Source organism: Amblyomma mixtum, chromosome 5 (assembly GCF_055824585.1).
Source record: "Amblyomma mixtum isolate Tamu chromosome 5, ASM5582458v1, whole genome shotgun sequence".
Taxonomy (NCBI): domain Eukaryota; kingdom Metazoa; phylum Arthropoda; class Arachnida; order Ixodida; family Ixodidae; genus Amblyomma; species Amblyomma mixtum.
Window position 1 is genome coordinate 119,611,593 of NC_143016.1, and position 22,738 is coordinate 119,634,330.

At 48.9% G+C, this 22,738-nt stretch overlaps 1 protein-coding gene across 1 annotated transcript in view; it reads right to left on the reverse strand.

The window, feature by feature from the left end:
- The window catches only part of LOC149343510 (uncharacterized), a 33,341-nt gene extending 11,100 nt beyond the window's left edge, over positions 1-22,241 (reverse strand). The window contains exon 1 of the mRNA XM_089546986.1: positions 21,482-22,241. Within this exon, the coding sequence (XP_089403112.1) occupies positions 21,482-22,116 (635 nt within the window). The 5' untranslated portion in view covers positions 22,117-22,241. The remainder of the gene's footprint in view (positions 1-21,481) is intronic.
- Positions 22,242-22,738: the final 497 nt, after the last annotated feature.

The window sequence follows — 22,738 nt, forward strand, 5'->3', positions numbered from 1 at the left end:
GTAGATGATTATCTGGTTCCTTTAGATTGCAGCAGCGTTGGTTTTTCATTCGAAGTGGCTCAAATCCTGAGTGTCTTTGAGATGACCTTGGCACCTCTGGGATTAACTCACGAGATTCCTGGCAATAGTTCCATTCGATTTCTCGAACTTAGACTTTCTTTCACGCCTGAGCACGTGTGCTGGGCTTTCGAGCCAAGGGGCAAATAACCTATCCTGGCATATGACTCAGCACACTCGAAGCTGGTAAAAAGAAATATGTTCAGTCTACTTTCAATAACCCACTGACTAAATCATGCGAGCATAAAATGGAGGAATGTTTTGCGACCCAAGTCAGCAGGCTCACTCATCAGGCTATCCGCATCAAATTCTTACCTCGGTTGCGGGAAAGATGTTAAGAAGCACCAGGAGTAGAGAAACCAACGCTTCAAATGAAGCGACAGCAAAATAAAAAGGTAGCCGTTATTTCCTATATGCATCCCACAACCTTAAAAAAGATAGGTAAAAATTCAGGTGTAGATGATGTTTTTTCGGCCCCCCAGCGCCTTTCCAGGCTGTGCCGGAGAGTAAATTCCGTGTCGAAAAAGAACACCGGTTCCACAACACGACACACAGAACCGCTGGTGTCATGTGCCTAGGGAGTTGTGTATTCTGTTCCTATGACATGTGGGAAGGAGTACATAGTCCAAACAGGCTGATGTATCAAAGAACTACAAATGGAACATAGAAGGACTTATCCGTAACTTCACTCAGGAACCTTCGAGCCCATTGTAGGGAATGCAAGCACGAACAGATAGACCCTGATTGAAAGTGCGTTCCTGTGTTTGAAAAAATCACGATTCTAGAGAAACGCCACAATCAGGTGACTTGCGAAATAATAGAGCAGCAAAGATTTTAAATCTCAAGTGTGAATGCGTTAGTACGCCCTCTGTTTTACTTTCACAAAAGAAGATTGCAACGGTGTCTGGTTTTATTTTATTTTACCTTCCTTCACCCACCGTTAACAGAAGCCATTCCATGACTTGTCTTCCCCCTGTAGTATTCAAATTTTAGATCTTCAGTTGTTACTTCTTGTTAATTTCCTCGATATTTTATTGCATAGCTGTATTCTTTGTTGGCTGTGATTGCTCCCACGTTGCGTTTTTTTTTGCCGTTTTTTGCCTTCACAGCTTCAAGGTTGCGTCTCTCTTTTTTCGCTTTTAATGACATGCTTGCTTGCAGGTGCATTTCGCGCATTTTTGGTCCATAACGCATTTGTCATCCTCCTCGACTTTCGTATAGCCGTGTTCCTTGATGGCTTTCAGGTAGATCATGTTTTTTTCCTCGGCTCCATGTTCTTAGTGCTTCCATATTGCCTTTGGTCTCGTCCTGTTTCTCACTTTTAAGAGCGCGTTTTTCGTGTTGGGTTTTTGTTAGTACCTTTTCGTTTTTTACGTAGAAAAGAGAGGAGGGGAAACTTCATTTGCACAACTTTTTCGCGCTGCTTGTTTTTTCACCCATCTGGGGTTGGCTTGTTATCTGTTTCTTTGTATAGTTCGACTCTGTTCGTGCCGTTTGATCCTGCTGATTGACGCGCGCTTTAATTTTCCCGTGTTTTTTCCTGGTGGGCGGCAGCTGTTAGGGTATATACGTAAGGGTATTGCGCTTTCCCAAATAAAGTTTCAGTTCAGCGCTCGTTTGTCTTTGTTCTGTGTTCCTTCGTCCGCGTCTTCCTGCGCTGGCCACACTGCATTTCTGAGCATGAAGGATTTTCGCCTGTGGCGTCTCTAAGCGTGCGCGTCAACCGGAGCTCTGTTCTCTCTGCAGCTCCTCCAGAGAGAAGTGCAGAGAAAAAGAAAGATGAAAGTAGTTTTGTAAAGAACTTGTGGCTTTGGTTCCCAACGGAGATGAGCACACCAAGAAAAGAGCCGCGACGTGAACGGCACCGCCCGAGCAGCTAGTCCGTGTTGTGTGTTGCTGCGAATCCCTCGTAATGTTCTGTAGCAGGCTGGGAAAATAAGGGTGGCTCAGGAGGAACTTGCTCTCGCCCTTGATGGAATCCCCGCCGCATGAAAGCTGCAGACGCACCTGCACCGTCGGCTCGCTGTGTATTCTTGCGGCTCCGTCGCTGCGCTGCTTTCCTGGGACGCTGCATCGATCCGGGATCGCTTACCAGGGGTCCCGCTCTTGTTCTCCGTATAGCTCCCTGTTTCGCTGTTGGCGCGGCCGCGGCCAAGCATTATGCATCAGTTGGCGTGGCTGGCGGCGTTGCCTTACACAAAAACTTATCGAAGCCTCAAATTACTTTACATAAAGCGACGTCTAACTTGGTGGTTCTATAAGGCTGCTCCCCAAGGACTGCAAGCAAAGCGCTGCAAGCAGCTTTTTACTTTCTGGGTTATAGCGGCAACTTTTTGGCTCTAAGTTTCAGTGCCATAGTGATGTGTACCGAAGAAATTTTCTACATCAGTTAGCTTGGGTGGCTGCTCTGCCTCTATTTAAGTAGACTGCAACCCTAAATAGACTGAATAAGGAGGTGTTCCGTCAGCATCCTCCTGAAAGAGCAGCGGCTTTCATTGCCTACAGTGTTTATAATGTGCAAACAATTTAAAACTAATTGGTGCATGTGCTGTCTTTCAGATAAGCACGTCTGACATTTTTAGCCCTGATGTTTCACGTTGCGACAATATCAGAATATAAGAATTAGCGAAAGGTCATTGTGTTTTTATGCATTTATTTCAGAGTTAGCATCTGATCAGTCGTAAAATTCGCTTATAGGACGAGACAGTGACGATGTCATCACACCACGGGACGTGCTACCTGCCACAACTGCCACTCTCCTCTCCCCGATGGTGCCTCTCTGCCCCCCGCCCCCCTCTCTAAACTCGGCGTTTCATAAAATTTGCTCATTGCTTGAGCTACCGCTGTGGTCGCTCATAATATTCACTGATTTGACAAGGTACTAATGACGTCATCAGGTTAAGTGATGCATCACCTGCCACTTCCCCACTGCCTCTTTCTCCACCCCCTGTCTCCACTTGTATCTCCGAAAAGTGAAGCCTTCTCACAGAAAAAAAATCTTCTTTTGTGGTGTTGATAAAACCCTCTGATTGGTTGAGATTATTTCGTCAACACGTGACGTTCTACCTGTCACACCTGCCTCCTTCCCCTCGCTTCCTCTCACCATCTGCATCGCCACAAACAAAAGCCAGAAAAGCTGACGTTATGGTCTATCATAAAATTCTCTGATTTTAATGATATCACATTCCCTACACGTAATGTAATTAAGTGTCCCCATAGTTAAATTTTTAAGACGCCTCTAGTTCTAAAGAAGCTGTGAATGAACGTATTATGTAAAGACACTCGCCGTCATACCCGTACGTTACTCTTCATTCAGAGAGGTAGAAGCGCAGCAATATCCTGGTGATTTGAGCATCCGACTCACATGCGTAAGGTGCGAGGCTCTATCCGGAGTGCCGCCGCATAACCAGCGGCGATGCGAAGGTTAGAAGCTGTCTGGCCAGATGAATGGCTTCTGAGGGGTGAAGTGCTTGCGAATGGGTGTTTGACCCGAACTAGTGTAACCCGGAAATATGTAGCAAAGATTGTCATTGCTACGTTATTTTTTGTACTTATCGGGTGTTAAGGAGTTTTCAAAGAATTTCTTGCTTTTTCTGAGGTAGTTTACGTCCAGCAGCCTTCTACGTCCAGAGAAACTAATCAGCAGTGACCAAAATCAAGAATATTTCAAGAACATTTAGATCAACTCAAACCAGAATAGCAGGGAGTAGATGCCTCCTGCTGGCAGTTAAGGCGGAGGAACATGGGCGCTGCCTCTATCTAACATGATCTGTCACAGTTGACCCTTGGGAAGTGAATGATAAGTCGTTTTTACAGTTTGATTTTAAAGGATTAGTAACATAACCAGCAATTCTGGGCAAAATCAAAGGGAAGTAGTTTATGAAAGTAATTCTTTCATATATCGTGACATTTCACTTATTACAGTTACTCTTTGTGTTTTGGTTATTATGTTACTTTTTGTTTGGTTATCTTCTACTTTTTCGATTACTACATTTTTCCTGTCGAAACCTTACCTTGTGGTTTTCTGTGGCAGTCTTAGCTAGTCGATGCGAACCAGGGGAAAAAAAAAACTTCAAAAGGAACCTCTTGCTACGCTTCAGTAGAATTGACCTTTGCCTTCAATATTTTCATACAGTTCCTTAGAGTATTCCAATATTCAAAATTTATGTTCAAGAACGCTGGACTTAGCTGGCATTCACAGCCAAGAAGTGCTTGCTGCTTTCACTCTAAGCCATTCTTATTCACCTGCAAATTACACTGTCATCGTCCTCAGCTGCAGTACTACTTGACGCCGATGAATGAAGTGCTTTGTTACCGTGACTTTTTGTTGCCCAGACAGCTCAAGACAGACTTACTACTCTTCATGCGATTCTTTAAGCCCTCCGTGGTACCTAGCTTTGTTTGCGTCCCTGCGACTTGCTCTAATTCATACCCTTAATTTTTTAGCATGACTATTAATTACCAGGAAATAATTAGAGTTATCAGGAACTTCTTAGGTGGTAACTCTGCGGTATTCTTCATTAATCCAGGTGCCTGATTCTGTTCAGTCTGATGGCGATAATAATTCAATGTGACAAGGAGAAAGTATACCAGTGTCGTGTTGGTGCCTTGCACTCCTGACCACTTAACAATTGCCATTTCGGTTTTCTTAGTTCGGACGACCAATGTGATGTAAAAGACATGAAGACAACCTCAACTCCCTTTTTGCACTACAGTTGCGTGAGCGGAATCATCAGCCCTGGTTGCATATCTACTGCAAGAGAATGCTCCTACAATTGATTTGATCTGCATTTAGCCATGTCCTGGGGAAGCCACGGCCACGTTATTCTAAAACCTGTTATTATCTCATCTGCCCACATTCTCAGTCTTGCCCTTAGAATCAGTTCTGTAATCCCGAGGCACCTTCGGTAATCTGTTCTGTGCATTCGTGCCCCTCCAAAATTCATTTCCTCCTGGTTATTTCTCACGCGAAATCATTAGCGCACGATTTTTCTGTGATCCACACTGCTGTTGTTTTCTGTCTCATGACAATACAATATAATTTTTCGTTCCATGCGTCCTTGTGCTGTTCCCAGATTAAATTCTAGCCTTCTGTATAGCATTCGCGTTTGAGCCCTTTGGTGTGAGTACGGGCGAGATACGTCCACAGCTTTCATATATGCTTCTAACTGAGAGTTAGCGATAAGTCGTTCTTCATCCCTTGATAGATTCTCTCGTTGCTGTTGTTTTTGTTGTGGGCTTTTTATGACATGGTGCATGGAAAAGACCAGTGCCTAGAATGAATTTGGCAGCGCTTGTGAAATGCACTCAAACGTAATCATGTTCTACCTCACTATTCCTTTCTCATGGCTTGGACTCCTGCGGTTACTACTGTGCGTTGATAGACGTACTTGCTTACTGCTTCAAATACCTTATTATCTGTATATTGAGCAGTATTACCTGTCCAGACTGTTGGCCGTTACATTTGTATTAACTACGCAAGCAGAACACTCCTTCTTAGGTGAAAAAGCCGTGGTCTGTGGGAAGCCGTCCCCACAGCGGCCCCCTGTGGTGGTGGGAGCAGAACATCGCTCCTTCCTGGTACTACCCTCCACCTTGCAGAAGGCTTACACCCTCCACCTGCTTTACCATTCAGAAGCCACCACCCACCAGAAATCCACATAGTAGCGGAAGGAAAAATCGACGGGGAGATCAAACTGGAACACGCATTGCGAAGGCGGTCAGTTTAAAAGTGAAGTGCTCAGCCAGTGGTGCTAACCAAGATCTGTATCATCACATCGTACAATATTCTGTTAGCTTTATTTGTTATTTTTTAAATATTAACGCCTATTTCCGTGTACGATAAGTTTTTACACGTGACTACATTATTTGTTGTTACCTGAGAAGTTTTATTCCTCTCTAGCTTGTAAAACACATATATCACGTGTTTCAACGCAGACTATAAGTAATTCTCAAAAATAGTTTTTTTTAAGTAAAAATTTGTCCTTTTCTGCATACTATTAGCAGTGTTGGCGGACACCGGTAAATCGCTGAATCGTTCTAAGAACAAATCTGGTTAAATCATTTTTAATAACTAACTTTCAGTTAGGCGCCTTGTTGCAATTGTAGATTTGTAGCTGGGGGTTAGTAATAGACATATTAGGCTTTAGAATTTAGAAAACCTTTGGCGATGTGGCTAGGCGAAATTCTGCGTTTTAGACTAGTTACATGGGCTGAAAAGGCTGGTTTGCTTGCATGCTTTTCAAAATCGTATGCATTTTTTGTAGTCAAATTTTGTCGAGCCACAGCGCTGAAGACAATCGCGTTTTAGAAATTCTAAAATCTGATATGCCTATGGCTAACGACCGGCTACCAATCTCTATTTGCAACCAGTTGCCTAGCTCTGATAGTGAAAAAGTTAATTATCACAATTTAATTAACCTGCTTTATACTTAATCGAATTCACTGGCTTTCCGGTGTCCGCCAACACATGTAATGCTATGCCGCAAAAGCCATATTTTTATCCCAAAATGCCTGGTTTTGAAAATTGGTTAGTCTTTCCTGAGGCACCTCGCTCGTTATATTCAGTGCAGTAATTATTTAAGTATTTGGCAGCACAAGTGTCCAAAGTGGTGGAGTGCCCCTAGAGGAAAAAAATTCCTGTTCCTCGATCGAAGGAAGTTCCCGCGCAGTTTTGTTCTGTTTCTCTGAAGAATGTTAAGACGGACAATAAAACAGTTTCACTCCTCCTCCTCTTAAAGAATGTTGGTAATGAATGGCTTCTTGGAAACACAGTGATCTCATAGATGCGTAGAATATGGGTGTTTTATATTATAGAATGGTGATCATGTACAAAAGAACGCTAACACAGTGATAACTTTTCTTTCTTCGTACTAGTAAACAGATATGACTGTCTTTTATGACCCATAAATTTTATGCATTAGTCAATATCTGCTACCGCGATATTGTAGCGCAATCTTAGCGTGCGACCTGCCGAAATGAATACGATTCATAGCTATCTGTCCATACTTGTATGAAGTAAAATCTGCGTTTTGTTTTCGGAAAGACTTCTGACTGCAGAAGGAGTGCGTTGTAATTTTGTACAATGCGTAGCAGTGGCTTTCATTACTGTAGTTTCTTACTACTGCGTAGCGAATGTCGTCTTTCGCTATCGCGATAGCGATATCCGAAGCCTTCCGTTTTCTACGATTCGTAACCGGAGGTTTTTCTGTACTCGTCAGCGCGGTTTACTCACGAGCCGAGCAGGGCAGTCAGAAACCCTGGAGGACCCCATGACGGTGGAACCAACGTATGCAGAAATATTAAACTACCACAGAGGGCGGAGATTCAAATACCCACCACCCCACACATCATTAACACAGCACGAGGCGGTCTGCTGGCGGAGACTGCAAGCAGGGACTTTCCACAATTGATACATACTACATAAGATGTTCCCTACACAATACAGGGACACATGTCCGTGGTGCGGAGCTACCCCCACGCTATATAACATCACATGGGAATGCGAACGTAACAGAGCATTTCACAAGCTAAATGACCCAAGTGCGGAACAATGGGAGGGCCTGCTGACCAGCAGCGAGCTCACGGCCCAAAGGGCACTGGTGCAGCACGCCTGCGAAGCAGCAAGACTCAGCGGTGCCCTGGAATAGGGGCGCCGACCTTGTGAAGAGGCCGAAGACATGAAGACATCGGCCCACCGCTAAAACCTGATTTTTGGAGCAATAAATGTTTTTCACTCACTCACTGCATATCGTTCCTCCAAGACCTATTCGAGCATATCGACTGCCTCTTTTTATGCCACATGGCAAGTATTTGAATACAAAAAAAAAACCCCCACAGCTGCCGTTTTATGTTTTAGTTCAGTTGTAGTTCATAAGAGTTTAACGTCCCACAGTGACTGAGGCTACGAGAAACGCCTTAGTGAAGGGCTCCGGAAATTGTGGTTACCTGGGGTTCTTTAACGTGCGGTGACATAGCACAGCACACGAGCCTCTAGAATTTCGCTTCCATCGAAATTAGACCACGTCTTTCCTGTCAGCAGCCGAGCACCATAACCACTTAGCCACCGCAGCGGCCCTTCTTATAATAAGGGAGTAATTGCTCCGGTGAAGCGGTGGTCCTGGGTTCGAATCCCGGACCAGGACGAATTTTTCTTTAACTACGAAGTTTCTGAGAAAGCTGTATAGCTTTCCTTTGTAGCCGTATGGCTGCGCTCGGGTGGATGCCAATGAGTAATTACTCCCTTATTACAAATCTACTCCACCTTGGGGGATTCCCCTAAAAATTTGACCAACACAGTTCCCACTTCGAGTTATTGATCAATTCGCTTTCGCCCTACCATAAGCTTGCCGTCCTGGTTAGCTCAATTGGTAGAGCGACTGCTCCGGTGAAGCGGTGGTCCTTGGTTCGAACCCCGGACCAGGACGAATTTTTCTTTAACTACGAAGTTTCTGAGAAAGCTGTATAGCTTTCCTTTGTAGCCGTATGGCTGCGCTCGGGTGGATGCCAATGAGTAATTACTCCCTTATTACAAATCTACTCCACCTTGGGGGATTCCCCTAAACATTTGACCGGCCCTTCTTATGTATTAGAAAGTGTGGCTATCAATAGGAATATGAACAGAAAGAAAATTTATAAATTATGAGTTTCGAGCTGGTAATTTACAGCATTAACGCTTTAGGATCAAGGTTCACGAAAGTATAAACATGGCGGCCGTCGGTAGCAGAACGCACACAACTGCACCGCAAATTACTAACGCAAACCAAAGCTCCCCACAAACGACTCTTTGGGTTCTTAAAGCACTGCGGCTTATCACTAGCTAATCACTTACTTGCCTTGCTTCTGCGGCACTTGCCTGTTTTATTAGGTTGTTTGTTTATGTTATATCCCACCCTGCTAAAATCTCCTGCGGGGATTGCGGTATACGTAAATATTCTAGAAGGGACATGTCGCGATGATGAAAGACGCCAGGAAGCGAGTTCACAGCTCGCCACGGGTAGGCAGAGAGTTTCGGCTCATACTTCCTCGATAATGGGCGCGAATTAAACGCAGAGAAATGGTTCGATTGCATATCAGAAGCACTGCACGCGTTGCCTGCATCTGCATGTTGTGCCGTAACACTCGATTTGTATGCGGGCACGCGCTTCTAAAAAGTTTAAGCTGGAAAATCTGGAAATGCGCCGTTATGCATTCGAGGAGTGCCCTCAATGTCTACTCTGAAGGATAAAAAAAAGGAACTTTAATTACCCGCATAGGATGAACTTTCTTTGCTGGCTTATTTTCGAGCTCATATCGGTGCACGTGTTTCATTTCTTTCCGCCTCGGGTGAGTGGCTTTTCAACAATGTGTTTTTAAATGTTTCGTTGCGACGCAATAACACGGCTTCTTTTCTAGAGAACGCGACTTCCTCGAAAAAACGAGGGTTTGAAATGTGCAATGCACCACTGCAATGACAGCTCCGAAATTACGCGCTTTGCGTGCCCCGTGAACAGGTCCTGCTGAAAGGCAGGTATCTCGAAACTCTCCACTGCCTAATCCTCTTGACATTTGCGCCAGAATTACTTTAAGATGCATTCATTTCATGCACCAATCTCTGGTGAGCGTTGAAAAGGAAGTAACAGTGTAGGGTTCGGCACGCTGCCGCCTCTTTTTGTACATGTGTTACGAACATTCCGCGGGAGGGCAGTGGCCTAGGCTGCGCGTCCCGTTTTGTTTTGTTTTGTTTTAGTGCGTACCGTTTGAAGGGGAGGAGCAGTTCGAACGCTCATGCTCTTCGGTGGGTTTCCCCGTTCGTTCTTGCGTTCACCCTTGTTACTCCAGACGGCGGGGCTCTCTGCCGGCATCGACCTTGGGCCCCTGTTCCTCGGCTTCCCGGAATCCTGTCTCCCGTGGGGGAGAAGCCGCCGCCCATAAACAAGCGAGAGAGGTCTGGGTTTCGTCGCGTTACGCGGCTTGCTGTGTACTAGGCCAGCACGGTAAGGAACCGAAAGTGTCTGTTAGCCCCAGACGTCTAGCGTGCAACCGGTCCACTTGGCGGAGGATTGCGCAACCGCGTAGGGAGGAATTTCGGGATGAGGGAAAAGACCCTGACATCAGTTCTGAGCTTTCCTATTCATTAAATCTGATGTCAGGCGGGAAGCTGTAGCACGGTTTATTTTTTCGTGTGGAAAGGGGCGCGGGTAGATCGATGAACTTGTGAAGAGACCCGCGCCCGAGGGCGTTTGTCTCTAGCTACTCCTAGCTGGCAGGCGCTCGGTCGGGCCGAGCGCGGTGGTAGCGGCCGTTGAGAGCTGGTGCAAGGCGCGCCAGTTTGACAGTTGGGACGTGGTGTCCCTCGCCTCTGTGCAGGCAGTCGGCTAGGCCGGCCGCGGATAGTTTGGCCGTACTGAATCTTGTACCCATCTGTAAATAGCCTCTATAAAAGTTCTTCGTCTCTCCCTGAATCGCTTCGCCTGGAAGTCAGTTCATCGAGAAGCCCTTCAAGCGGTGCACCCAATTGCTGGAAACCACCGGACCAACACCACCGGCACAACTTTACTAACAGTTTCATCGGTTACCAGCAGTAAGGCCTTCCTTGAAGTAAATGCTATGCTTCAGAATCTATCGTATTTTGGTTTTTAGGCCGAACCAATCAGGTCTTCATTTTCGTGATTAGTGGTTAGCTAGTACATGGCACCACCGATTTTACAAGCGTATGTTTGTAAGCTTCTATTTATTCGAGAATCTTAGACAGCAGCATCCATGAAGTTTAGAATTTCAAGCCTATAATATAAAAGGAAGTATTTCCGTAACCACTATAGCAGGCATGAAATGAACGCATCGCAGGCATAAAAAAAAATTCAACTATAATTCACTATACAATTTACCATGAAAGATATCAGGTTTCGTTGCGTGCAAGCTCTTGTATTTAACGGTTGGACCACTTGCGAAAAAGCTGTTTTCTCTGCACTTTGTATTTCTACGCCAGAAATTACTATGGTTGAAGAAAGTATTGGAAAAGAAGCGGCGACGTGCGATTAAGTGTTGTGGGTTTCTAAGTGGACACAGGCCACCACCCACCGCGGGTTCGAGCTTCGTGCGAGCCAAGGGCCCCGATCAGCCGTCACCACACACACACTGGGACACCGATGCGGTGCACTCAACCTCTGCTGGGAGGAGAGCGATTCGCCGCAAAGAAATAGGCCTCCAAGTTCACCAAGGAGACGTTTATTCACGTCGTCCTTCAGCAGTACACACACACTCAATCGTCACCCCGTCCCGGGGGCGCGCGAGGAGCAAGGCTCCGCTGGGTGGGCGCACGAAGCGACTCGAGCGATGCGCGCCGCTAGCACGCCGCTGCAGGAGAATGTCCCCGCGGCAGTGCTGTGATCTCTCTCTCGTGTCGGCCGTTGGGCCGGTTGCGAGAGAGAGTGGGCAAACAACGCAATGTACGCCTGTCGGAGGTCGCGGGACCCCGCTGGACAGGCTCGAGCCGCTGCAGGTCAGATGACACGTGCGGGCGAGCTCGAGTATGCACTGGTCCGAACGGCAAAGGCCGGCACGGACAAAATAGTTGCATACGCACCTTACGCGGTCTCGGAGGGATCTCTCTCTGGGCCCCGCTCGGACGGTCGCGGGGTGCGCGGCCGCCCAAAGCGGGTCCCAAATTCCCGCCAAAAGGCGCCAATGGCAAAGGCCCTTGGGGAGCCGGGGCGGAGCTGAGGCTAAATGACAGTGATTAGTCACCCAGCCGCCTCTCCACCGCCTGAGGCGGGAGCAAGGGAAAGAGGAGAAACAACGCGGGAGGCCGGCTAGCCGCGCAAAGGCGACGGCGGAAAGCCAGGATTCCCACATCCCCCTCTCCTTAAATGCCCTCCTACCCATCGGCAAAGCACGCGGCCAGAATAAAGAAATGAATAGAGAAAAAAAATAAGCTACACTTCAGTTCCAAAATAAAGAAATGAATACACACACAAAAAAAAAACTAGCTACACTTCAGTTCCAGCCACAACAACGTAAAAATAAAAAAAAAACACAAAGGAAAAACAAGGCAAACAAACAAACACTGGCATACGCTTCAGTAAATCAAAGCAGCCTGCAGATTATATACACGGTACACAAGGAGATGTGAATACCACTGTACAGCTGTGTTACAGGTGGATATGCCAGCCTCAAAGTTCGATGGCGCGGCCCAGTGGGCCTGTCGGCGACTCACCGCTCGCAGACTTCAAGTTGAACGGGTTGGGAGGGCCGACGACTGATGGCGGTCTTCTTTCCGTTGATGACGAAGGGGCAACGGCAGGGACAAACAGTTGCGTCGCCTTGGCTCATGGTTACGCGCGCACACAGTCACAGCCACAACCACGCATAAACCGGCAAGTGTGCGGACGCTGGTCGGCGACAACGATCCCCTCATCAGAAGCGTCCAGAGGCGCCGCGGCGAGGGTCAAAGGGTGCACTTTCCGCCCCCCATCGCAACCCATCGCCCCAAACGCCCCGCCAACTTCCCGTCCATACGGGCCGCACAAAACTCGCACCGCGACACACGGCTCCTTAACGAGCCAACCACCCACAGTCGGGCCGGAAATGAGAAAAGGCGCGCTGTACAAACGACACCCATCGTTTTCTTCTTGAAGATAAGAGCAAGCACGAGCTGGCTGAAGTTTGCCTATGTACAAGTCTGGTACGTTAGAACGAAAACAGACGAACAAGCGGGAAACGAAAGTGGCTAAAAACTGACTAAACAAAACAAATAAATAAACTGATAAACACACAAGGCTGGAACTGAGCATGCTGCAAAAACAAAAAACAAAAAAAAATAACACACCGTGCTTCGCCTAGGTAGGGCCTGACGAGAAAGCTCGCCAGCTAGCTGAGGCTACGTGCCTTCGGTTGCGGAAAAGTCCGCCGTCCGGCATCAATCACACCGGTGACCGTCGCCTCAGATTGTACCGGTGCTCCGTGCGCTTGCGTTCCGCAGCACCAGTTGTGCCTTTGCGCTTGCCTTTGATACCAATGGGTACCGGCGCAAGCTCGTCAGACCGTGACGCTTAGGCCTTCAGGTCATTGAACCCCTGCTTGTTCCTGGGGAAAGGCCCCATCAAATCGCAGGTGGCCATCTGCCACGGACGCACACTGTCAAACGGTTTCATCATTCCAGGCGGCTTGCCGCCCCGTGACTTCACCGCTTGACAGACATGGCAGGAACGGCAATAGCGGAAAATGTCACGCTTCATGCCAGGCCACGTCACCGAATGACTCAGTTTTGCAAAAACTTTGGAGCCACTCAGATGACCGGCCAGTGGTTCGTCATGAGACAATCGCAAAAGTGCGCCTCTCAGACTTTTGGGGATAACCACCTGGAACGGGTCGATGGACTCGTCATCGGTGGCTATGTACTTCAGCACGAGCCCGTCATTGTCCAGCAAATATGAATCCCCGGGGTTCGCCGCGACACACGCTGGCTTCTGCCCCCCTGCGCCCGCTACAATACAAGTAGCGTCACGGCGCTCCATCTCCCTGAGACCGTCGCTCACCTCGCGACAAAACGGGTCATTTTGCTGGGCTTTCAGTAGCTCTATAGGGCTGAAAACGATTCCAGTCATCCCAGAGGGGAGCCTGGTCTCGTCCCCACTCAGGTTTGCAGCAAAAATTTCCGTTCGCGTCGGCACTTCCGAGGCGCTCACGAAGAGCTTTGCCTCTCGACCGCTTTGCGAAGCGCTGCTTGCCTGGTTAGCGGAATGGGTTAACCCGTTTGCGGGCTCCCCCTCCTTGCCGCCCGGCGGCTCGTCCGCTGTTTCGCCCCCTCCGCTTACAGGCGTCAAGGCGCCGCTGGCGAGTGGGGCACGGGATAGCGCGTCAGCTACCACGTTCGTGCTCCCCTTTCGATACTGCACGGAAAAGTCGTAGTGCTGTATCAGGAGAGCCCAGCGCGCCAGCCGACCCGCAGGCTCGCGGAGCCGCTTCAGCCAACTGAGCGCACTGTGGTCTGTCTGCACCACGAATTGCGTTCCATCAAGGTAGACGTCAAATTTACGCAGTGCAAACACGATGGCGAGGCACTCCTTCTCGGTCACGGAATAATTCCTCTCCGAGGGCAGCAAGGAGCGGCTGGCAAAGGCCAGCTAGCGGTTGCAGCACGCCATCGAATTCCTGTAGGAGAACTGCTCTTAAACCCAGATCGCTCGCGTCAGTCTGGACTACGAACTGTCTGGTCAGGTCGGGTAGCCTGAGCTGCGCTGTCTCGACAATGGCATTAGACAGGAGGCGAAAGGATCGCTCTTGCTCGGGCTCCCATCGCCACGCGGCAGTCTTTCCCAAGAGCTAGGTCAGGGTGCCTGCACGCGGGCACAGGACGATAAAAGGTGGCAATTCCCACACAACGGCGCAGGCCGCGTACGTCCTTGGGCGCGGGAAATTCGAGTATGGCTCGAAGTTTCTCCGCATCTGGCTCAATGGAGCCCCGGCCTCAGCGACTGCACCCCTGCCTCAGTGGAGGCTAGGGCGGGCTGCACGAACGAGGGAGGCAAGGCTCCTAGTTCGATGAGCGGCGCGGTTTCCACAGGGAACCGGCCAGCGCCTCGCCGTTCCCAGAGCTGAATTGACTGCTCGCGGGGCACGGCTGCTGCTGTTCGAAACTGCCGGTTGCGGCAGCGTGACACGAACTGCTTTCGCACTGGGCGGAAAGCGTGCACAGCTGAGGCATGTGACCAGCGGATGCACCGCAGGGTGCTTCCGATACAGCTCCAATGGGAGCCACGTGGTCAACATTTTGGGTTGTGTCACCGTAAACCCCAATGGGGGCCGCGGCCAACCACGGTGTCTAGCTATTCGAAGGAACAGCAGCCAGCGGATCAAACGACGCTACAACTCCGTAGGGAGCCGACATGTAGCTGCCGAGTGCCGCGCTGGGGGTGGTAGACACGGTGCGCAAGCGTGATCGTCAAGGCGACCTGCTCGGCTAATGTGCCATCAAAGGCGTAAGCGCCAATGACTTAGCACGTTGGGCGCCAGTTGTGGGTTCCTACGTGGACAGAGGCCACCACCCACCGCGGGTTCGAGCTTCGCGCGAGCCAAGGGCCCCGATCAGCCGTCACCACACACACACACTGGGACACCGATGCGGTGCACTCAACCTCCGCTGGGAGGAGAGCGATTCGCCGCAAAGAAATAGGCCTCCAAGTTCACCAAGGAGACGTTTATTCACGTCGTCCTTCAGCAGTACACACACACTCAATCGTCACCCCGTCCCGGGGGCGCGCGAGGAGCAAGGCTCCGCTGGGTGGGCGCACGAAGCGACTCGAGCGATGCGCGCCGCTAGGACGCCGCTGCAGGAGAATGTCCCCGCGGCAGTGCTGTGATCTCTCTCTCGTGTCGGCCGTTGGGCCGGTTGCGAGAGAGAGTGGGCAAACAACGCAATGTACGCCTGTCGGAGGTCGCGGGACCCCGCTGGACAGGCTCGAGCCGCTGCAGGTCAGAGGACACGTGCGGGCGAGCTCGAGTATGCACTGGTCCGAACGGCAAAGGCCGGCACGGACAAAACAGTTGCATACGCACCTTACGCGGTCTCGGAGGGATCTCTCTCTCTGGGCCCCGCTCGGACGGTCGCGGGGTGCGCGGCCGCCCAAAGCGGGTCCCAAATTCCCGCCAAAAGGCGCCAATAGCAAAGGCCCTTGGGGAGCCGGGGCGGAGCTGTGGCTAAATGACAGTGATTAGTCACCCAGCCGCCTCTCCACCGCCTGAGGCGGGAGCAAGGGAAAGAGGAGAAACAACGCGGGAGGCCGGCTAGCCGCGCAAAGGCGACGGCGGAAAGCCAGGATTCCCACAGTGTTTCCTTGAAGCGCTCGCTGTAGCAAGAAAGTTGATTTGCTGGATGCTTACAGCAAAATAGTTTTTGTGCGCACTTCGCGAGTTTGGCATTTCTCATAAAATATGATTATGAGAAGAAATTTCCGGAACTACTATAAATAATATTTGAGCACTGTTAGCAAGCGGAGTAGAGCCTGTCTCTAAAGATTTGAACCAAGGAGGTTTCCCTTCTGAGCCGTGTCATGGTACTCCGGTGGCATTCGTGAAAGTCCAACCCATTGGAGGGAACCGTACCGAATGTCTTCTTACCTTCACGAGATTTTTGTTTCTTAGGATGCATTACCAGCCAGACAGTGTAGATCAGAAGCCAACTTCCTGGGCTCTAGACATGTGACATTTGAGGTGAATGAACGCTAATAAAAGCGCGGAGTGCAAAAATTTGGCGCAGAAGCTCCGCCATAATGACGTGGTAGCGTTAATGGGTTAATGCACCTATTGGTAATTCTCGATTTTACCTTAACGGCTAAATGGGGTCTTTATACGACTCCTGTTGCAATGGTGCCGCGGTTAAGCGATGCTCGATGGCACGCTCTGCACAGGTACAGCTTTGGTACAGGAACAGGTACAGGAACAGTCGTTAATTTAACTGCCATCTGGCACGGTGGAAAGTTTGCTCTCAATCGAGTGGACAGGTTGTGATGATGCCGCAATGGCACGTGACCTGGCTCACAACGCCAAATAGGATGCCGGACTTTCTGCAGAACGGGAGTCTTAACGCTACCGCGTTAAGATGTTTCGGCCCCTTAGCTAGCTGCACCGGAACACCGAACACGTCTGCGTTCATGTACTGTGCAAGCAAAAGAAACAAACTGACACATGATGACGGCAGTTGGCAATGAAAAAATTTGAGCGCAGCTCTTCACACCGCTATACATCTAGATTACGATCGCACATCTAGGCTAGGGTGACCCTAGTAATCTTGGTTATAATATGTCATACAGATTGGGCGGAAACGTCGTTGGGCAAAGGCTACCGGGTTTAATGTATGCGGACGGTATTGCACTGTTAGAAGATAGCCAGGAAGATTTGTAAACTCTGGTTAATTGGGGTGCAGACGAAGGAGACGCTCTAGGTTTCAGTTCTATTGCAACTAAGCCAGGTGTGATGATTTTCGACGATACAACTGATCAGGTGCTTACAATACAAGACCATGAAATACCTAGAGTGGCTGAAAACAAATACCTTCGGATATGGTTAAGCGAAGGACAGATATACAAGGAAAAACACGAACAGTCTCTTATTACAAAAGGGCGAGGAGATGCCGGGATAATGAAACACAGAACATTCTTGGGGTGCAACAAATATGAAGCACTGAGAGGTATTTGGAAAGGAATAATGGTGCCGGGTTTATTTCGGGAATGCGATTCTGTGCTCAAGGGCAGAAGTTCATTCGAGATTAGACGTAAATCAGAGAGCTGTCTGAAGATTAGCACTAGGTGCCCACGGTAAAACCACAAACGAGGCAGTACAAGCGGATATGGGCTGGGCATAGTTCTAAGCACGGGAAGCTCAGAGTAAAATACTATATGAAGAATGCCTGAGGAAATTGGACGATAACAGGTGGGCAGCTAAGGTATTTAAATACTTATACAGAAAGAGCGTTGACTCACAGCGGCGGAAAAGAAATAAGAAACTAACCAATAAGTATGCCGGACACGGGGCGGAGAAAGAAAGAGCATTAAACTAAAGGTTAAAAACGCGGGAAGGAAAAATTTGATTAATTAAATAGAAAAGAAGTTAGCGTAGAACTATATCAATACTCGAAAGGGTAGATCAGGAAGGAATTCTTCTATGATTACTCATGAGGCAGTTCCCTGCTCTTTGAAGCTAGCTCAGGGTGTCTTAGGACGCGCAGCTACAAAAAAAAAAACTTTAACGAAGAAGACACATGTGCTGTGTGTGGTAGAACTGTAGAAACAATGTAACATTTCATACTCGAATGTGATGGTATCCATCCGGATGTCGATGCAGGCACAGTCACTCTTCCTGAGGCCCTAGAGTTTAGAGATAACAATGGTCATGTAAATAAATCTGCGGTAGAAGTTGGCAAGAAGCGATTGGAAGATTCGGGGCTTAAAATAGTAAAATGCGACATAACGTTATAAGTGTAGAAAACCGTATTGAAAGAAAATGTTGAATTTCAATAATAATTTAGAGCACAGTTAAATGGTAAGTTAAATGGTTGATGGTAAGCCCTCGTCCTTGTCTACTTCTATGTCCGTGTCTTTTATTGCGCCCCTATGTCCTCCTGAACAGTTAAAGGAAAATTTGAAAAAAAAAAACGAGCATGATGGTAACTGCCACCACCCGGTTTCAAAGGGGACGTTTCTATCTTCCATCCATCCATTCATTGCACTCGGGGTTCTTCCCATCGCTTCCGCCGTGGCAGGTGGCGTTTCGCTCTGCTACTGCCTGGCAACACACCACCTGTCACACGTCGCAACGCATCATAACACGCCGACTAAGCCGACGATGACGTTGACGACGGCGCCGGCTGGACGCGGGACGCAGGAACGGGCACCTAAGAGCCGCGCTGTAGAAGGGAGTGAGGCAATTCGGTGGTCCGCTTTTCACGCTGTTCCTAGTAGAAAACGTATCATTCGATCGCTTTTTGGAACGAATTGCGAAATGCAGGCACGGCTGGGGGGAAACCTGAGGTCTCTGTCGTATCAACAGCGCCTTTTTTGGGAAAGAAGCAGGCCATATTTCAACCCCTTCCCTTTAAGACATCGTTCATAACGCTACGTTACATCGTTTTATTCGTGTTTTTAGTTTAATGCAACCAGTTTTCTTTAAAGTATGGAGCTGCTCAAGTGCATGAGATTAGGTTTATGCATGTTTCAGCCATATAAGTTACCGTACAAATTTCTGCGACCACCCTTTGCACGGCACATGCGATAAATGCTGCTAGCTTAACCGTTGCTAAGCGTGCGTTGTGGATAGACACTTCATTGGCAGTTTCCTCCAGCACTTACATCACGCACATAGCCTTTTCCGGCAACGAGTTGAAAACGTACTAATAAATTCAACCGCAAGCTTACTTCTAGACGCTGCAAGTGGTCGTGTTCGCGCCGTGGTATGAAAAGGTACGTGCATTTCTAACGTGCTGACTCAAACGAAGTCAACCGATAGAACTCAGTTGTGACGCCTAAATATAAAGGGAAACAGGATACCTCTAGAACATGATTCGAAGCCCTTTCAATGGCTATGAATCGGTGCACTCTGCACTGTCTACAATGGCGGCTACAAAGATGCCCACTTACATGTACTTTCGTTGATTTAGTTCCTCGCTTATGCTGCCGGTGGGGTTCTTACAACACAGCCTCTGAAAATAGCAGTCATTTCTGTCTGCGTCAGCATACAAGCGCATGGTTGAGAGCATTTGCTTGCGTGCACGCTGACTTTGACTGTAATTCAGTAGCAAACACGTATTCGCAGTCTAACCTCCGAGGTTGCACAGGAGACTGGTCATGCGAGGTGCATATCGTAAGCGGCTTGCGTGATGGGTCAAGGTGTTGAGCAAGGAGAGCCACTACGTGGAGGCACGCTGTTCCCTTGGACAAAGAGCTGGAGAACCAGGGAAAGGAGCATTCATTGCAGCCACGCAACGCAGTCACGCGAAGTGGTGCAATCAGCCGCCGCCAGGGCGATGACTTACCCTGATGGCGGTATGGAATGCGGTGAAAGGCTAGCACGCACGCACGCACGCACGCACGCACGCACGCACGCACGCACGCACACACACACACACACACACACACACACACACACACACACACACACACACACACACACACACACACACACACACACACACACACACACACACACACACACACACACACACACACACACACACACACACACACGCACATAATGAGCGAGCGTTGAAAAGCGACGAAGTTGTAAACGCCACAGGGAAGACCCTAAGGAGCGGAATACCGTGGTTTGCTGTATACCATTCGAACGTGTAGGTACTTCCTTGAGGGGGAGGCATTCGTTAGAATGGGGTGAAATGAAAATAAATAAAATAAAGTAAAAAAGTTAAAAAGAAAAGGAAATATTGGTGCTCTAGGGAGCGAGTTCGTCTCAGAGAACACACTGACATATAATAAGGGGACCTTACGTGCCCTTATTGACAGCTCAGCTGGTATGGTGTGGCCACTTTTATTTCGTGGCTTCCAAGAAGTGCGTGTTTTCAATGTGTTTGCTAGAACTGGCAGAGACGACAGTGCTTGTATGTGCGTCAAAGGCAACGTGCGAAGATGCCCAGCGTATACTCAGCAGAGTAGTATTTACAGGCGTATAGATGTCACGCACGAATTTCTGTAAGAATGGGTGCCATGAAGAGCTTCGCGATTAGCTGCAGTTCGACTTAGCGTACCTCATGCATCAGAGAAGAAAATATTTTCCATTTGGCTGAAAATAGGAAGATTGAAAGCGGCGTGGATTGTAATATTCGCTCTGGAGAATAAAATGCATATGCGCATATATTCACAACTTAATTTGGCCTCCCACAGACGCCTTCGCTCCCTCTATCGATTTACCCGTTAAACTCTTCCATCGAGTACTGAGATCCCGACAGCGGCGAAGCTCTATCATCTCACGTCGCTTTCCCCGTCAAGCCCTTACGCTCGGTGTTGCGTTCCCGGAGAGGCCAATGCCCTATCATCTAAAACAGCCTGCTTTCTCACCGTACTCTCCTGTGTATTTTTTACTTTTGTCTGCGTTCCAGATATTGGGAGGATGTGCCAAGTCCTTACTTTACTTTCTTTTCTTTTCGCCTTTTTTCTTTATAACCTTCACCATATCGCTTTGATAGGCATATGCACCGTGGGAACGTGCTTCTTAGTTCGAATAACGGCCCAAAGGGCGTTGTTGGGGTGTCTTTACACCAGGATGTCTGTTTACGTAGGACAATGTTCATGTACAAAGAACGTCCACTGACCTAGCTCTATTGCACGTTACGCATTTCCAGCGCTGGGAACTATGCAAGCATTCGCCTTTATTCGATCGGTGCAGAAATTCACGGAATGTGTGATGGGAACGCCATGCGCTTCAAAATGGATCTCGTCGCTGCGCGCGTCCGGGCGTGTAAGAAAAATGGCAGAAAATTACAGCGTTCCGTTTTCAACGTGAATACTGACCTGCCGCTGGTCTATTATGTTGGCCTACGCTGGCTGAAAAATTGTTTTCAGCCAGCGGCAGAAAGCTGAGAGAGGTGCTAGATACATAGACCTTTTTTATGATCCAGCAAAGAACGGAGAAATTCCATACGAAAGTACGATTATGCTTGCCAAACATACACATGCGCTAATTATATTTAACGAGAAGAAGTACTTTTACAAAAAGATGATGGAAGGCGCATACAGGAAGAGAGATCCGAAGAGCCGAACAACAAAAGGGGACGTAGCCCAGCGCCGGAACACACAATTGGTACTCGTCTTTAAAGGGATTGCATTTGTTAGGATTGCAACCAAAACGAACTACAGTTGAGGCCACTTATAACGAACTTGATCGTCACGCGGCATTTGTTCGTTGTATCCAAAGTTCGTAGTAAGAGGACCACCTATAATACGGGCAAAAAGAGCAAGCGAGACGAAAGTTAACTTTATTTTTGAAAAAGTCAGTGATGCCTGTCTGCTTCTTCAAAGCTGATTGCATCACTGCCGTTTCTAATTTTTCCAGCGCGGTAATATGTTCATCGCCAAGGCCTCTGATGTAACCGATCGCGTTTGAAGCGTTCACAGCAACCGGCGGTAGAGCAGCATCCTCGTCATCGTCCTCGTTGGTCTCTGGGCAGTCAGGAAGGGCTCGCACTTCACGCACAATAGCTTCGTCAGTGCATGGCTCCGCAATGTCGGCGTCGTCATCAGCAGAAAAGAAATCGTCCCAGGCAACGTCAGGTCCGGCCAGCTGCGTGTCAACGACGCGTTGCCACAAGTCCTCGTGCGACCGGCCTTCCGGTGGGTCATCTATGGCGTCCTCAGTGCCTGGGCCCATAAAGCCTGCCTTGCAAAAGCAATTTGCTATGCAATCCGCGGTGAGTTCCATCCACGCCGCTTTCAACATCTCCACGGCGGCAAGCATGCTGATGCGAACTGGCATGGCAGCGTCAATCGCGATCAACAAGCGTTGGATGACGCGCCGCCGGTAGCACCTTGACCGCATGAATGATGCCCATATCCAGCGGCTGAATTTTGCAGGTTGCATTGGGAAGCAAGAAGAGCACTGTCACCGCACTCAAGGAAGGCTGCACATGGTGCGCCGCACAGTTATCCAGCACGAGCAGGACCTTCCTGTTTTTTCGTGCCATGTCGCGGTCGAACTCGACAAGCCACTCGGCAGATAAGTCACGCCTCATCCAGGCTTTTGGATTGTTCCTGTAGCGCACGGGCACGTAGCTTACAAAGCATCGCGGCTTACGTGACTTGCCGATGGCAAAAGGCAGCCGCCGGTCACTGCCGTCCATGCCACTGCCGCGTCGTGTCAGGGAACACAAAGTGCGCGAAATTCGCCTGCCGCGGGTTCGCAGTCGAGCGAAACCGCGCCAAACACCGCCGGCTCGGTCAACTACGGGGGCCCGACAGCTTCGCGTTCGCTCTAACCGAGTGTTGAGGCCACAACAGTTCGTTCTATGTGAGACACTGTGCCATTGCCCCAATATATATTTTGACGGTAGCACGACCCTCGTTCGTACTAAGCGAGCGTTCCTTATATCTGCGGCTGTTATAAGTGGGCTCGACTGTATTCTCATATTCATTCTTGTATTCCCTCGAGTACCGCCAGATACGCGCTGTAACCTCAGGATCGACTGTTAACACGTAAGTCTACC